Raw genomic sequence first — 17408 nt, forward strand, 5'->3', positions numbered from 1 at the left:
GGAGTTTTTCCTTGCCACCGTTGCCTTCAGGCTTGCTGTGGAGGCTTCAGGCCATGTTTTGTTTTATTGACGCTATATAAATAAAACTGAATTGAATTACATCTTGAGGATGAAAGATAATAATACAAGAAAGTTATTATCATTCAGGCCCATAGACTATCCTCTGTTCGGACAAAACAACAAAGAGATTGTGCAGCAGAATTAAGTATTTCAGTTCAACAAGGATATTGCCCTGCGTTTTCAGGTTGCTTAGTGAACAATGAATTATTGCACAAAACAGCATTTTAGAAGATGAGTTTGTGCAAGTTGAGTAAATGCATTCATATAAATTTCACAGTCTTTAAGATAAATAAGCTTTTCATATAACTAATGCGAATGTCTATGCAATAACGGTGAAGCCATGAAGCTAAATGTAAATAATAACACTATATGCTTTCTGTCTGGCTCCAAGACCAAGTGATCAATCACGTGGTCCAAGGCACCGTTGTCGTCAAGCTGCTGATAGTGTCGTAAACCCGTAACTCTGTCGTGTTGTTATTTTCGGTGGTGGTGTGTCAACTAACGGAGCCTTAAACTTGTTAAATGTCAGACTCTGACTTTATATCGGTCAACGGATTGTGTCAATGTGTTTAACGGAAGCTGGCGACGTGATCAGAGAAAACTGTTTCGAGGTATGACGTCAACTTTCAGTTTGTTGGTTAGTTGGCTTCACTGACAGTTTGCTGTTGTAGTGAAGTCGCCTCCTGTTGCGTTAAAGTCTGAATGAATTTCTTTCGCCTGGTCGTGTATTCAAATGTTTTTAGTGAATAAGGGCGTTGGGGGTCCTGTTGTTTTCCGTCATTATAAATAATTATGTAATTTTATCTTTGGTGAGTCGTTTTTTGGCAAGTTTCAGTCACAGAGCATATGGTAACATTGACCTAGAAATATGTCTGATGAAGTCCATTATTCAGTTTTGAGTTTAACAATGTTTCTGTCTTAAATATATGTTACAGACAGTGTAGAACCGTAAAAATACTTGACCTAATAATTACATCTATGCGCACTTCATTCCCAACAACTGAATTTATTATTTTCTATTTTCTACACGATAAAACCATTCTCAGTCTCTGCACTAAACAGGGCGTGTGTGTATATACAGAACACTACGTAGTTGCTTCCCGATGAAGCAAAGTCGTCTTCCAAAGTTGACGTCTCAGATACTGTTTGCTCTGACTATAAATCATTCAGTAGAACAAACAGTAAAGATAGGTATACATTTAATGAATTCACAATTAACACCTTGCTTTTGGTGGTCAGCTGTTTTACATAACTCATAGATCCACTAAAAGGTTCCAACAACAGCTCTGGTTGGACTACCAAACGTGCTGTAGTGGAAAAAAGAAAACAAAGTAGCTGTCCTGTTCTTGTATGTAAAGTGACTCTCTTCTGTTTACAGCCTTCTGGTTCTCAGCTGTATGTGGAAGTCTGATGATGGGTTTCTTGCAGCCTGTGACTAACCTCAGAGACTATATATCCCAGAATCCTCCACTGGTGACCTTTTTCCTTTGTCTGTTGACTCTGGCTATCTCGTTCATCTGCCTCAGCTCTTACAGCTATACCCACACTCTACCTAACCCAGACACAGCAAAGGTAAGAAAGCGCTTATTAAACTTGTCTTGGAGAACAAAAATATCTTAGGAACTCTTTGAGGCTTCTGACTTTAATACACTCATGCAAAACGTTCAGCGATGCTTTTTGAAGACTTCCTTGTAAATGATGTATTCTGGTGTACATAAGGAACATTATGCTGTGCAGGCTGTGACTGAATGTGTTCAAGCATTTCTCTGTGTCCGGATAGTATATGTGTATAATGAAATGCTTTATTCCTCTTTAGGATTGGAACCTCCTACTGTCCTCTTTATCACAGTTCCAGCTCTGTGTTAAAGAAAATGCAACTTCATCTGAGCTAGTTTCCTCTGTTCCCTTGACTCTGATTGAGCAGGGAAATGACAGAAAAACCTCAGTTAACTCACCAACGAGTCCCTCGTCTATAACACATTTTCATCTCCAAGTTCCTCTGGCTGTGATCGGCAGCTCACCAAGTGGTTCTCTAAAAAATCTTAGTCTGCACACTGCCCTGAGTGCCAGTCAGCTACGTCTTGAAGGTTGGTTTTGCAGTGGATGGATCTTATGTGAAATAAAATAAATGTGTGTATTACCTTTCATTCTTACTGTATTTATTTTACTCTTTAGGCCAAGAAATGGTCAATATGACACTTCTGCCTGGAAACAGCACCCACACCTGCCTCACCATAAGTGCCCCAAAACACCTCCTGCCAGAGAGTCTGTAAGTTAATTTACTCTGTGTAATTTCTAAGCTATATTAAATTTAAACGACTCTCTAACCGAAAAGGAATCTCGCCAAACTTAATTTCTATTCATTTCTTATTTCTGTGTGCTGTTCTTTCATGAAGGCTTCCTCCAGTGTGCAATGCTTCAGGGAACGATATTTCATCCATCCACGTGGAAGCGACCAACCAGCTGCCTACAGCATCACAAACCTGCTACAGTCTGCACTGGAAGAATGACCCCTCTCTTACAGTCATGTTAACACTGGTACAGTAAACACACATACCACCAATACCACTCACGATACAGATACTCTTGTTTTCACCCTTTAATTTGTCCTGTGCTTTAATTCTTTAGGAGGAGCAGCGTGTGGCCGTGCGCCATTTATTGGAAGTCAGTGTGTGTCTGCTTGCAGTTTGTTTTATTCTCTTTTTAGCTGCTAGTCTTACACAATCACTCACACGCCGCTACCACTGGAATGGGCTGGACCTACAAAACGTAACAGTCATTTTTTCATTTTATTACACTACTGGATGCTTATTGGAACATTTTAGAGACACGTGCAGACCTTTTAATCTCACCTTAGTGCTTTACTCTGTTTTCAGGAGCCCCTGATTGATAGCTGAACATGTTTCTCCCTCTGCATCCTGAAGAAATCCCTTGGTTAAAATGTGCAATATGTATTATAAAGTATGTACTGAAACTAAAACTGAAAATGCATCCCACCAATTTTACAACAGAAAGCAGTTTACATGTCCTGGAGAGGATTACTGACTCACTGACTATAAAGGATATGTTTTGTTTCTCTGAAAGAGTCTGGTAAATTACTCCTGGGAGCCTCGTGATGGTTATCTCAGTTTTGGTTGAGACATAAAATATTTCAGTTTACACTAGTCAGTAGCAATATATTTCAGTCTTTGTTTGCATTAATTTTGTCCATTTCACTCTGTTTCTCACAAGTTCCCCAACATCATGAATGTGCAATACATAATATCCATGTGAGACATGGCAGTTATAGAGAAGGAGTATTATTGGTATTGGGCCCATGGAGGAACGGAAACAGCTCTTCTGATAATTCTGTTTGATATTGTTGTTTAATATATTCCAAGAATTGCCCCGACTACTTGAGGTTGCACAATTTATAAACTGCTCCCAAGAAGTGGTTGGAGTGAATGTGGTTGTATAATGTACTGTGTTGCTATCTGCATATGTATTCTCCATCTGTATCTTTTATGGGACCAAAGGTCTTTGGGTATATTGAGCCAACATGATAGTCTATTAACACACAGAATCATATACATAGCAGCTTAAAGAGACATGGAAGAAGTCCCAAAATATTTGAAAAGGGACAATGTGTCTGTTAAAACTGCTGCTTAAAACTGCTGCGATACATTACCTTTTGTAATGCCTGTTTTTAAATAAAAACTTAACACTATATGAAGCACAACTACTCAGGTGTGTGCATTTTGAATGGATATAATGCAGGATTTTTGATTCATCTAGGAAATAAATCACTGATTGTATTCTGTTTTCAAACATTGTTTTCCTTGACTTAGACTTGCTTTATTGTCATTCAACAAACACGGCATCAGTGTGAATAGACAGAGAGAGAGAGAGAGAGCATATAAATGCTATAAAATTTAAATTACTTATAGTATCAAGATGTAATGATAAAAGAATAAAGTGGCATAGTGATTATTGCATCAGAGGTAGCAGTATGTCAAAGTCCATAGTGCTGCTTTAGCAGTAATAAGGTATATGTATATGTCTGTTCTTGGTTTCTGTTCTAATGTTGAGGAACTTTACTTGAGTTTTAAACCAGTAACGTTTAACATTTCCAAATCATTTATGGATTTCAGTGTTTGTCCTACCTTCATTGAAGGCTTTGTCTTACTTAATGACTTTGTATTTGGCTTTTTACAGTGATTTGTAATTTCTGCATTTACAAGTCAAAATATTAGGGCTGCAGATTGATCGGATAAAGTGCACTTAGTGAAAGACCTTTATTTCCTATTGTGGGGCACATACACTACTACTTCCTGAGAGTCTAGGTCACGTGTCAAACTCAGGGACCACACAGAAACCACTTTAATCTCAAGCAGGTAAGTAATATCAGCATAATAACCTATAAATAACAGCATTTTGTTTCTTTCTTCTTTTAGTTCGGAGAAGTACATTGAATGTACTTCACCAATCATAATGTACTACATTATGAAAATCTTTACATTTAATGAACAACCTCACATTTCATGTTAAAAACAAGCACACTTTTGGCACTTTATCTGCTGTTTTAGTTGTGTCATGTCTGTGACTGTGACTAGATTGGCACGACCCCCCTTTTATTGAAAAATTGCTTTCCCTTAATAAGGCTCTCTTCATTGCATTCAGTCCTCGGCAGCATGTTGGGCCTCTCCCCATGACAGGCTCATCTGATCCAGCTCTCACATCACAGTTCTGTTCAGGTGGTTTTGGGTCTCCCAGGTTTTCTCTTGTCTGATGGTGTGCATCTAAAGTCGACCCTTGGGATACAGTTCTGCTCCATCCTCAGCACATGTCCTAACCATCTCATCTCAGACGTCTGTGTGTAATCTCCTTGGTGACGGTCCAACTCCTTGTTTTCTTGTGCAGTTCATCGAGATTTTGTTTAGCCAAAAGATCCGGCACATTTGCCTGAGGCATGGGTTGTGGAACACTTTGAGTCTCTTGTTAGTGTCCATTTTGACCACTCGCCAGCTCTCTGAACCATATAGCTGAACAGACTTGACATTGCTGTTATATGAGCATCTTTGTTTTAAGGCTGTGCTGCTTGGACCTCCAGATGGAACAGGGTTGGGAGAAGTCATCCTGAGCATTTCCCAGCCTTGCCTTCATGTCTTTTGATGACTTATAATTTTCACACTTTGTAAATTCCCGGGGGCTAGATTGGACCCTCTGTTGGGCCGGTTATGAATGTGTCTTCTATTTTACTGTCTGGTTAGAGGCGTTAAGAGGCGTCACCGTGGACTTTACCCCATCTGCTATGACCTTTGCAAATAGCCAGTGAAAACCGTCCAATCAGTGCTCAGGACCTTCACATGGAGCCTTCCTATTGGCCGAGTGGGTAGAAAATGGGCGGGACTTAAGCCTGGCAGAGGGAAACCAACCATCGACGATGAGGTGGTTGGATTTTTCGCGGCCTGGAGACGAGTTTCATGTCAAGGAAAAGAAAACGTAACGTTACAAATTAATAAATACTTCGTTGAAGGATTATTATAGCAGCACAAGGAGACTACGTAGCCACCGGCATGTGAGAACAGTTCGCAGAGTCGGTAAAATGAGTTGATAGAGCTGCCGTCAGCCTTGTTTTCACACAGTGTAAAGCTAGCTAGCCGCTTCATAAACATTTAGCAGAAGTCGCTAATATCCGCTCGCTACTAACCTTAGTCTAACGTGATGCCCTAATAACATCCGCTGCTAACTTTTGAAACGTTTATGTCTTGTGCTCTTGTCTCAGCCGGCCTTACTTTACATAAACGCAGCTAGGCCGGAGTCGCACTACAGAAATGCCTAAACTATGGTTTCACGGCTGCCTTTAGGACGTTCCTTCATTACAGCTTGTTGTTCCCTGCAGGCCTCCCACGTGGTACTTGTTGGTACCCCGACTTGAGGGTGTTTCCTGAAACTTGTTGTTAAAGACTCCACATCAGTTAATGTCACATCGTGCCTATGGTGACAGCTAATGAAGCGAGGAAGTGTTTAGGTGCTTGCATAATATTTATGCACGTTTTGTTGTCCTTTTAGGGTGAACGCTCTGCACTAGAGCTTGTTTTGTCAGGAAGAAGACAAACAAGAGGCCAGGAAGGAAGAAGGATACAACTATACATTGAGCATGGCCTACTCCATCTACAGCAACCTGAGCAGGGCTCAGCTTACCTTTGAGTACCTGCACACAAATTCGTAAGTACATGCTTGCTCGTAATTAATATGTGCTTCTGAACTTCACACCACACTGAATTACAACCTTGTTGGTTGAAATGAGAGAAGAACAACACCTGGGCTTTTATTCAGTACTTACCAGCTCATCGATGTATGTGTTTCTGCAAGGTGCACAAATGGCTTTAAATGCTACAACAGACCAATTCCCAATATTAATGTTTTTTTTTGCCAGATAGACACCTGCCTTGCAGTGCAAAAAAAAAAAAAAAAAGCATGAATGAACAGTGATCATCTTGGAGATTGTAGTTCGTGCTGTTATTTTGTGTAGTTCTCTCAAATTGCATTGTCAAAATAATAGAAACATTTGTTGGTACAACACAATCCCACTGTCTCCAAAGTGAAGACACAATTGCAGCTAAGGTTTGGTGCAGGATTTGTTCACACATTGACTCCCACCTTTACTGTTTTTCCAGATAGACTAGATCAGTATCTCTCGCATCAGCCCGAGCCAGTCACAACATTTCCCTGAATAGTCCATAATTTGTTTAATGGCAAATATCTACGTACAACATTTACTTGACAGCATGCAGTGTCTTGGTTTAAAGGTAATTTCAACATTGCCTGTTTACTGCAGAAGTAAGAATGGAGTTGGACCATCTTTTCATTGCTACTAAGCAAATAAACCCCAGCCTTTTCTCTGAACACCACTGTGCATGTCAAAACATGTGTGTGAGTGTGTGTGGGGGGGGGCACGAGTTAACACACATAGAAAGACGGATGATAATGGACCTAGGCTCATTTCCAAATCCACTGCGTAGGGATTACGCTCAGGTCCAGGAAGGATTTAACCACACGTTTAGGACTAAAACTACTGGTGTGTGCTGTAGTTCTTTATATTAGGCTCTAGAAACGTTGAATCATGCTGGTTCTTTGTGGCGGGCATTCTCATGAATTTCAACTGTTGATCAAGTCAATGATTAACTAGTGCAATCATCAGTGTAACTTTCAAGTTATGAGGCAGCACTTGACTTTGTTATGTCATTTCAGGAAATGCTTATACAGAAAATGCACTAGACATCACACAAAGAGTGAATATAGATTTTTGGATGGTTTGTTTTTGAGAAAATGGGCGATTGAGTGTTTACAGTGTATCAGGTGTAGTATGTTCTGTGTGGCGTATCTTATTACAGGTAAAAATGACACATTTACCTCCAGACATAAAATACAGTTTGTGTAAGTGAATAGCAACCAAACTGAATATTAATATTCACTTCAGAGCCCGTCAACAAGTAGCTCTACTGTTTGATTCATCTTGTGCAGACATCTTAAATCACCTCTCTTTGATTGAAGCTTTCAGCCCAGAGGAGATGTTTGACAGGTGGTGTCTAATTTTCCTAAGAAGCTTCTTTTAATTATTATTGTATTAATGGATTTAGTGATCTGCTTTCAGGACAACCCACGAGTTCTTATTTGGAGCCTTGGCAGAGCTTGTGGACAACTCAAGGTACTTACAATGACTTACAATGTCTTGCAACAAAGCCTGTAACTGTTTCCATTGGTCTGGTATTGTTCTTGGAGATAGTCTCACCGTTGGATTATTTATTTTCCAGAGATGCCAGCGCGACACGAATAGACATCTACACAGGTACGCTTAAGAGAAATGAACTCTTCCATATTCATGCGGGTTTATTCATTGTTCTTAGTGTCTCTCTCTTGCCTTCCTGTTTTATATTTGACAGAAAAAAGACCAGAGCTGCGGGGCGGCTACATGCTCTGTTTTCTGGATGATGGTATCGGGATGGACCCTAGTAAGTGTCCTTTAATTACAAGGGAATCAACTTAAAGCTAGTGTTTAGTCCGTATATTGTGTCAATTCATTGTGAGGTTTTCTGGTGATGTCTGTATTTTGAATGTGGTGTTCCTTTCTCTTGTTAGATGAGGCAACCCATGTGATTCAGTTTGGAAAGTCAAACAAACGGTCCCCCGAGTCCACTCAGATTGGACAGTATGGAAACGGACTGAAATCGTAAGTCCTCCGTTTTTGATTCTCATTGTGTAGTTGGTGTGCTAGTGTTTATAGTTGAAAAAATTAAATGCGCTTGTTTCCACAGGGGCTCTATGCGTATTGGGAAAGACTTCATCTTGTTCACAAAAAAGGGCGACACACTGACTTGTCTTTTCCTGTCGAGGACTTTCCATGAAGAAGAAGGACTTGATGAGGTCAGAGACGGCCGTTAGAAATGACTCCTGAGCTCTGATGCGGTTATTTTAGTTGGCATGGTTACCGTTGTTGCCACAGTTACCTTGAAAAAGTAATCCGATTACTGATTAATTAAAAAGTAACTTAGTTACTTTAGATTACGACTTACTTTGTTAGTTCCATTCACTTTATTGGATGTGGATGTTTTAACAAATCCAAAATGTGTTTTAAAATATTGCATTTTTAACAGTTTTAATTTAAAAACTATTTCTTGAAAAAGATACATGGGTTTGCACCAAAGTCCAGGTTTTGTTGTCTGAGTGGTGGGGGACCACCTGCATTAGGTGCAGCCCCCTTAACCGTGCCGTACTACAACTCCAAATGTTTCTTTAAATTCAGTGTTGTGTTTTTGAAGCCAAAAAAGACTTTGTCGCCAGCACAGAGTGTGAACCTTAACCTTAGTGTTAACCTTTTAGCTGACACAAACTCAAAATAGTGGCGGTATTTCCAGCCAGAAAACGCGCATCTCTCCTCCCTCCGTTGTTGTTTACGTTTGTGTCACTGTGTGGTGAGTTGTCCTCACGCTGAAAACGTGACTTGACGCATACGTGACGTCACCACCGCAAGAGGAAAACAAAGATATAAAATGGGAAAAATAGTAACGCATAGTGACTTGGATAAGTAACTTTAATGTGATTACTGGTTTGGAAATAGAAACACGTTAGATTACTTGTTACTGAAAAAAGTAGTCGGATCGGAGTAATACATCGATATGTATTGTTTGTACATGAACTAATGACGAATCTGCTGCAAAAAAAACAATAATAAATGATTAAATGTTTAAAAGGAAGAGAAATATTTTTGAAGTATCAATCGTTCTCATTCAATTTAGTCAACTAATCTGTCAATAAACATGTTGTGGGATGAAACAAACCCATGACATTTGTTTTTCTGTCTACAGAACAAGACAATTGAACTTTTTTCTTAAGGTTTTTGACGCTCTCTTCACAGGTGATAGTGCCTCTGCCCTCCTGGGATTTAAAGACCAAGGAGCCTCTGACTTCTGATCCAGAAAAATATGCCATAGAGACAGAGTTGATCTTCAAATACTCTCCTTTTAAGAGTGAACAACAGCTGATGGAGCAGTTCAACAAAATAGAAAGTAGCAATGGTAAGCGTAGGCAGCGTAGTGCGTCCGTGTAACAAAGGGTCATCTTAGAGAATGTGGTGGTCGATACTGATTTGTGTTTTTTGTGTTGCATTCTGATAAAAGGCACTCTTGTGATCATCTATAATCTGAAGCTGATGGACAACAGAGAACCTGAGCTGGATGTGGAGACGGATCACCAGGACATACTGATGGCTGGGACGCCTGCTGAAGGAGTGTGAGTACAGTTGTTGCTTTGCAAGGTTTTGAAAGGGGCTGCTTTAAGGTATCTAACCCCGACCCATCATGAAAGTAATTATATTCTGTAGATTACTGTCATTTACACCGATTGCCCTGGGAAGAAATTGTCTGAGTGCTAATGTTTTCACGTTGGGCTTTCACAGGAAGCCAGAGAAGAGGTCCTTCAGGGCTTATGCTGCGGTTTTGTACATCGACCCACGCATGAGGATTTTTATCCAGGGTCATAAAGTCAGAACAAAGAGACTTTCCTGTTGTCTTTATAAACCAAGGTGATATAACATTTTATACAGTATCTGCAACTTCTTTATTCCACTAGCTTGACTTTCATTAGCATTGTTTTCTGTTAAAGGGTTTATAAATACTCGTCGACTCGTTTCAAAACTCGGGCTGAGCAAGAAGTTAAAAAAGCCGATCACCTTGCAAAGATTGGTGAGTCGGTGGTACATTGGTTGCATTAATGCATGTTTTGTTTTTTTCCCCCCAAACCTGACAAATTTCTTTCTTGTGCTTCAGCGGAGGAGAAGGCCAGAGAGGCGGACAGTAAGCGCGTGGCTTTGGAAGCCAGATTAGGAGAGGACCTGTCCAAAGACTCACGGGTAAATGGATATTTTGGTTCATCCATCAAATAGAAATAAGATATGAAGGCAAAACACAGCACGTAAATAAACTGTCTGGGATTTAATTAGAAAAGCATTCAGCTGTTAAAATCAGCTCTTCTGTAAACATGAAGCCAGTGTAAAGGTGTGAGACTGGAGGACACCTTGGATTATTTAGGGCTTACTATAATAAATTTTGACGTGCCTACATTTTGGTCTGTAATCTCACTCAGTGACGTCGTCCTCTGTCTCATGTTCCTCTAGGCAATTTTGAGAAAGGTTCAGGATTCAGCCATGATGCTACGAAGGGACGCTGACATGAAAAAAAGGATTCTCGAGGCTAAACAGAAGTATGTTGATCCAAACTGTGAAGCCTCCTATTTATGGATGTACAGACTGTTTTTTTTGTTGTTGTCGTTTCTCACCACATTCGATGATAATTTAGGAAATAAAATAGTTGATGTTTAATCTTTATAAATATTTGTCAAACATTTTGAAATTACTTCATCTTGAAATTCTTCGTGTTCCTTTAGAGCATTAAAGGAGCCTAAGGAGTTGAACTTTATATTTGGAGTCAACATTGAACAGAGGGACCTTGATGGGATGTTTGTATACAATTGCTCTCGTCTCATTAAGATGTATGAGAAGACGGGGCCTCAGTTGGAGGGAGGCATGTAAGTAAAACAAACAAAGACACTGACTAAGGGTGATTAAATTACAATGTTTTATAATATAATAATTGTGCGTTTTTGTGTGTTTTAGGGCATGTGGTGGTGTGGTTGGGGTAGTGGATGTCCCATATTTAGTTCTGGAGCCTACCCACAACAAACAAGACTTTGCAGATGCAAAAGAGTATCGGCATTTACTAAAATCCATGGGGGAACATTTAGCTCAGTACTGGAAGGACACCAACATTGGTAAGTCTTAACTTAACTGGGTAATAAACCATATTGTTGGCATCTGTAAAGGTAAAATGGTCTAAATAAGTCAGATTCTTTGATGCAACTGCAGTAAAGCACAAGTGTGGACACTTTAATTCTTGTACTTTTAAATTTTAACAAATAACTTGAATGTGTATGTTTCATCTGCAGCACAGAAAGGCATAGTGAAGTTCTGGGATGAGTTTGGATACCTGTCTGCCAGCTGGTCTGCACCTCCATCTACAGAGCTGAGATACAAGCGACGTCGTGCCATGGAGATACCACTTACTATTCAGTGTGGTACGTTACAGATTCACAGACGAACTGTGTCTGAAGTCACTTGTTGCAACAAACCTTTTGATTGTGCATTTTTATTTTTAGATAAATGTTTAAAGTGGAGAACGCTGCCTTTCCAGATGGACGCTGTGGATAAACGTTACCCAGACAGTTGGGTGTGTTCATGATGACGCGTGGATCGTACAAGACAGTGAGTTTCCATTGGACAACTCACCAAAGTTATCAGTGATCAGGTAACATGGTTAGTTCAGTCACTGTTTTGCATCCACCTCCCGGTTTAGGTGACACTAACGACTTCATATGTGTATTCCAGCTAGATCAGAAACAGCTTGTAGTTCAGTCACAGGGTCTTTGCTCTCATTCTCCACCTTCTTCATGTCGAGCTTCTTTTTCAGATGTTTCACCCTGACAACGAACTGAATATCCTGATTTCTTTTGACAGAAAACAAGCCAAATCTGAAAGCAACAAAAGAGCTTGGGGTAAAAAATCAACAGCAGGAGCCACTAGAAGCTCTCATATCGTTATTCAGACAGTTTGTCTTATGTCAAGCTTCTTTTTCATTTTTTCCCTCTTGTAAGGGTTTTAACGTAACAGAGAACGTGATATAGGATTACACTTTAAAAAACACCATTAAATCATTGCAGCATATTTAGAAAAAGCTTTTCTTTAGGTCAGCATGAAATCCAGAGCTCCATCTCAGAACAACTCCTCAAACTGTGGTTATTGAAGTTTGTACAACAAGCTGTTAACTTTATTTTATTTCCTTCTTGTAAAAGGAGAATTCTAAGTAAACAGAGAACGCTGCTGTAGGATTGACACTTTAAAATAACATATTTAATCAATTGCCTGATGCATTTTTAGACAAACTATCAGGTTTTATATTATCCTTTCTGAAACCATTTATTGACTCTACAAACTAGAAACAAACTAATGCCTGTGATTGTTTTCCAGTTACTGCGTCATTCGTAAAGATACTTGTACATTTACATGCACGTGAAAAAAAAAAGAATAATTGCCTTAATCCGACTCTAACTGGACAACTTAAGAGCATGTAAACGCCTTACTCTGGATAATTCTCCTTATCTCCTTATCTGACTAAGATAGATAATGTGATTGCAAATTGATTTTCTTTGGCACGTATGCACCTTAATCAGAGTTTAACTACAAAACACATGTGCACATGCTCCGTAACCGCTGTTATATGACCCCGGAACAAAAACATCCAAAAAAGACGGTCGCAGAAGAAGAAGAAGGTAAACAGAGTCGGTAGAAGGACGACCTGAGGGATAGCGTGCATCTTATCTGCACCACAAGTAAAGTGCACATAACGGACGACATTAACAAAGTTGTACTGTTATCCATCTTGTTGTTCAGCAATTATATGACGTAGGTCAACCAGAAAGGGGGGGTATTAACCCATGTTCCCGTCAGTTATTCTATTTTGTCCGCTGCATGTAAACTGAGACAAGGACCTCATTCAGAAAGTTGAACTTTGAGCATAGCTTGATTAAGCTCTGGATGTAAACGTACTGACCACGTTCTTCCTTCCTTTTTTCCTTATCGCACTGAAATGTTTGTGTCTCCTTTTCACACATTGCTAATTCAGGCAACTAGGTCTTCTGAAAGGACCTTAACACGCCCACGCTCCCCACCACTCCCAGTTCACCTCAAAAATGCCCAGAGCACCCCTTCATCACGTACAGCATCTCAGCGGCCCAGCCGAACACCCGCCCCTCCGCCACCTAAAGTTGAAACACCAAGGTCAAGAGCCGTGGCAAAGCCTGCTCCACCTTCTTCAAAGACTGCACCCAAAGCTACTGCCAAAACACCACCACCCAGCCGAAGCTCACGGGTAAGTTGGTGGTGAAAGTGTTTAAAAAGGCCTCATGTATAAACCCTAAAACAACAAGGAAAAGTAATAACGGTTTCCTTCCACAGGCATCTACCAAAGCATCATCTGTTAAACCAGCAGCTGCTGGACAGCGCAAGAGAGTAATAGAACAGGAAGACAGTGAGGAAGAGGAGGAAGAAGAGGAGGAGGAGGAGGAAGAGGAGGAGGAGGAAGAAGAAGAAGACAGCGGGGAGGAGAGTGAGGAACCTCAAACAAAGAAATCCAAGATGGCTGCAGCTGCTGGGAACCGTGGGAAAGTGGCAGAGAAGGCCCCGCCTCCAAAACGTGGAAAAATAGACGAGGTAAAGATACCGAGTAGTTCACGCTTGAGAGGAAATACTTGGCATCAGGCCACAGACGCTGTAGTGAAGATGTCTGTAAATGTAAATATCTGAAGAAAATATTCCACATCAAAATAAACATGAAATGGGAGCAGTAGCAGCTCTCCATAAACCATTCACCGTTCAAGATTAAAAACACATGTTACTTGTGTGTGTATAACCCTTTGTCTTTAAGTGTTGTTTTTGTTTAGTTTTTTCTCTGTGTAGGAAAATCTGGATACCATTCAAAAGTTTTCATTCATCAACCTTGTTCTCGGTGCAGATTCAGTGATTTTTATCTTTTCAGAGTGTTGGTTTGGTGGCTTCATGTCTGGGAATATTATTTTGTAGTACTCGGGCATGACTGGCTGACTGAGTTACTATATTTACAAACAGATCCCCTCTGTTAACCTGCAAGGTTGTTCTCATCCTCAGCCTGTGAAGAAAGGGGTTTTTACTCCCACGCGGCAGACACCAGCCACACCAACCCCCGCCTCTAAACCCATTACTGTGCAACAGCATGGGCCTAAAGAAAAGGTAGCCTTACTGGACCCCGCTCTCTACTACCTTTGAATAAAGCTGGGCTGCATCTGCTCTCACGGCTTCTGACAGTCAAGACAACGTATCTTTTAGCTCACGTGGATGCGTTGTCAGATTAACACTCTTTTCTAACAACCTCCTGGAATGAACAAGTCATTTTCCTAACAGTTCTCTTCACCTGAGCATGCCGTTTCACCGAATGCCTGAGATCACTTTGGGACTTCCAGAGCTTTCACTAAAACCTTTGCAAACAGTTTCATCTAACCTCAATCTCCTTTCGGTGAAAACCTCGTCTCAGTGCAGTGGTGGTAAAAAAAAAAAACTTTTTATTTTTGCAGGCACCTGAGAAAGCTCCGCAACAGGAACCAGAGCTCGACACTAAAAATGCCCAAAAAGGTGAGATGATACACCTAAAAAATAAATAAATAAATAAATGAAAAAAGAGGATTTGCTGACTATGATTAAATTTTTTGTTTTTATGTTTTTTGAACAGATAAAGGTCTGCTGGTTGAAGTACGTGTCAATAAGGAGTGGTACACTGGCAAGGTCATTGCTGTTGAGGCGAACAAACAAAGCATTCGCTGGAAAGTTAAATTCGACTACGTTCCTCGTGCCACGCCTAAGGACCGATGGTAAGGTACAGGGCTCTGTGTGGTCTGATTCTGAACTCGTCGACGTGCCAGATAATTAACATCCCGCACACGCACGTGTTTCTCCCTTAAGGGTTTTTAAGGGTAGTGATGAAGTCCGGTTGATGCGGCCGCCGTCTCCAATCTCGCAGACCCCTGACACCCAGCAGGAGGCGGAGAAGGGGCCGGCGCCCATGGAGCCAGACACCACTCAGCCGGGAACCAGCCGAGAGGTGACCGACAGCCTGGTCACCATGTTGAGGTGAGACGATTACAATGCTGTTGAATCCTGTCGTCGTCGTATGAATTCAGTGATTGTACAATACAGCAGTTTCTGAACCAGTCTTTATTGAAGGTTATGCTCTCATGTTTCCAGGACGATGCTGCGTTACTTCTTCCCTCCTGCTTTTCGGATCCCCAAGGACGATGTCAACAGCATGACAGCCGAGGAACTGGTTGCATTTCCTCTGGTGAGATGAATGGATGAATTAATAGAATAATCGTTAGAAGAATAATGTTGTTTTTCTGAATGTATATCCTAGAAATCCTTGATTATCTTTTAAGAGTACAGTACACTAGGGCTGGGTTTTAAAAAATTTGAAAGATTATGGTTTATATTTATTATATATATTCATAAAATCCTTGAACTAGTCTCATAACATGTCTAGTCTCATAAGATGATGCAGTGTGTTGGGTCCAGATGTGAGGGAAACTTAACAGAAGCTAAAACTCAAAGAGCACCATCAGGCCTGAAAGCTGAATTGTGGGAACATTTTGGATTTAAAAAGTAACACAATGGAAGAACTGGGCAAAAGTGAAGCCTTATGCTTGATGTGCCAACACATAGTGGAAACACCTCAAATCTGAAACTAGTGACAATATTACTTTTGTGTCAGATAACGTAAGACAAATTCTTTTAAAACTGGAAATATCTAAATGAGTCATTATTGAAATGAATTGAATTTGTATAATGTTAATCAGAAACAAATCAGTTCAGGACTCAGTGCTCCCTGGTGCACATTGAAATAATACCTCGTCATGTAAACTTGGACTTGCTGCTGTTTTCTTGCGTTGATCTTTTGTTTGGATTTGCTTCCCCTCCCTTTATAGAAAGAGTATTTCCAACAGTATGAGTCAGGTCTCCAGTCGTTGTGCAATTCGTACCAGAGCAGAGCTGATGCTCGGGCCAAAGCTGTGGAGGAGAAGAGCAACAGCACCGAAGTCAAACTGAGGGAGGCAGACGAAAAACTACAGAAACTACGAACAAACATTGTAGCACTCCTACAGAAAGTACAAGAGGTAGGTCTGCTTCATTCACCGCTTCACATTATCAATGGTCAAAGAAACAGAACCTTTACAGAATAAATGAATAAACATGCTTGTTTTTCGTTTCACTCTTTTAGGACATTGACATAAACACAGATGATGAACTCGATGCCTACATAGAAGACCTGCTCACCAAGGGCGACTAAAGAAGAAAATTATAAACATGAAGAGGACACGGAAATTAACAGACTGACAGTTTTCAATCCAGCCATTACTTGCTGGGACCCATGCTTATGTTGGCTGTGAATATTGGGACATTTTCATTATTGATCCCTCCAAATCTTAATTTTTTTTTTTTTTTTTTTTTTAAACAAAACATTGTTGGTTAGCCCCCTGACCTGTGGTTTTCTTTTTAGTCCTTTTTATATATTCACGGTTATATATGTTAATCTATGTTTAAGACGTCCTGTCTTTATCGCTTTGGAATAATTTCTGTAGGTTTAATACAACGTATGCTCCTTTTTATATAGGTAACTAATGCTGTGACATTCGTTGCTCCTCTTGGTGCGGGTGGGGGATTCCACACACTAAGTGACTCAAGACTTCGGTTGAAATCGTCTGTTCTCTGTGTTGGAGCCATTAATTAAACGGCGAGTTTTATTTTGTACACTAAAAGCACATCAGTGTTGCCCGTCATCTTCCTACGTCCTGCTCTGCAGACGAGGTTTGTCTCTCACGGTCAGGTGATGTGCCACACCCAAAAACAATAACCAATTACTGGGTCTTATCAGAACGGATATTCCTTTAAAGCCCCTGCATGTAAGCTATGTTCATTTTTTGGAAGTGAAAAAAAAAGAAAACCTTTGTTAAATTCAAAACTGTGTTCATAATCATATCCTTATTTCTGAACAAAGTTTTAACATGTCATGAAAATGTTTTATTAAACGGTGCATGCTTTCAGTCTTTTGACTTTTGTTTTGCGGGATTTTTACTCGATGACAGTAGGTTCAGCAACGTGTTATTTAAATATGTCTGTAAATAGTAAATAGCAAAATATTGGTTGTGGGAGATGTACATTTTATATTGAGTATAAA

General features: G+C 40.2%; 2 protein-coding genes across 2 annotated transcripts; both read left to right on the plus strand.

Annotated features, from left to right (window-relative positions):
• The first annotated feature begins 504 nt into the window (after window positions 1-504).
• Window positions 505-3861, plus strand: zgc:158398 (uncharacterized protein LOC568894 homolog). Its single transcript, XM_047591541.1, has 7 exons — window positions 505-671; window positions 1439-1632; window positions 1877-2147; window positions 2236-2329; window positions 2457-2598; window positions 2689-2829; window positions 2937-3861. Exons 2-7 carry the CDS (start codon window positions 1471-1473, stop codon window positions 2955-2957), a joined length of 831 nt encoding a protein of 276 aa, XP_047447497.1. The 5' UTR covers window positions 505-671; window positions 1439-1470; the 3' UTR covers window positions 2958-3861.
• A 1567-nt stretch (window positions 3862-5428) lies between these two features.
• On the plus strand, window positions 5429-17274 carry morc2 (MORC family CW-type zinc finger 2). The gene is made up of 26 exons (XM_047591634.1): window positions 5429-5541; window positions 6112-6267; window positions 7697-7750; window positions 7857-7891; window positions 7986-8054; window positions 8182-8272; window positions 8358-8466; window positions 9458-9617; window positions 9720-9831; window positions 9998-10123; window positions 10204-10283; window positions 10368-10450; window positions 10715-10800; window positions 10984-11124; window positions 11213-11367; window positions 11542-11670; window positions 11752-11828; window positions 13212-13520; window positions 13607-13861; window positions 14276-14416; window positions 14758-14815; window positions 14913-15051; window positions 15143-15310; window positions 15425-15518; window positions 16159-16347; window positions 16452-17274. Exons 2-26 carry the CDS (start codon window positions 6200-6202, stop codon window positions 16518-16520), a joined length of 2997 nt encoding a protein of 998 aa, XP_047447590.1. The 5' UTR covers window positions 5429-5541; window positions 6112-6199; the 3' UTR covers window positions 16521-17274.
• The last annotated feature ends 134 nt before the right edge of the window (window positions 17275-17408 follow it).

The sequence above is a fragment of the Mugil cephalus genome, chromosome 8 (genome assembly GCF_022458985.1).
Source record: "Mugil cephalus isolate CIBA_MC_2020 chromosome 8, CIBA_Mcephalus_1.1, whole genome shotgun sequence".
Classification (NCBI taxonomy): domain Eukaryota; kingdom Metazoa; phylum Chordata; class Actinopteri; order Mugiliformes; family Mugilidae; genus Mugil; species Mugil cephalus.

What these genes read in the sequence shown, in the direction of transcription:
- zgc:158398 (XM_047591541.1), top strand. Translation starts at nt 1,471, where the DNA reads ATGATGGGTTTCTTGCAGCCTGTGACTAACCTCAGAGACTATATATCC. An exon ending in CTAACCCAGACACAGCAAAG is followed by an intron (nt 1,633 to 1,876) that starts GTAAGAAAGCGC and finishes ATTCCTCTTTAG; the next exon opens with GATTGGAACCTCCTACTGTC. An exon ending in ATGGGCTGGACCTACAAAAC is followed by an intron (nt 2,830 to 2,936) that starts GTAACAGTCATT and finishes CTCTGTTTTCAG; the next exon opens with GAGCCCCTGATTGATAGCTG.
- morc2 (XM_047591634.1), top strand. Translation starts at nt 6,200, where the DNA reads ATGGCCTACTCCATCTACAGCAACCTGAGCAGGGCTCAGCTTACCTTT. An exon ending in CACCCAGCCGAAGCTCACGG is followed by an intron (nt 13,521 to 13,606) that starts GTAAGTTGGTGG and finishes TTCCTTCCACAG; the next exon opens with GCATCTACCAAAGCATCATC. An exon ending in AACTGGTTGCATTTCCTCTG is followed by an intron (nt 15,519 to 16,158) that starts GTGAGATGAATG and finishes CTCCCTTTATAG; the next exon opens with AAAGAGTATTTCCAACAGTA.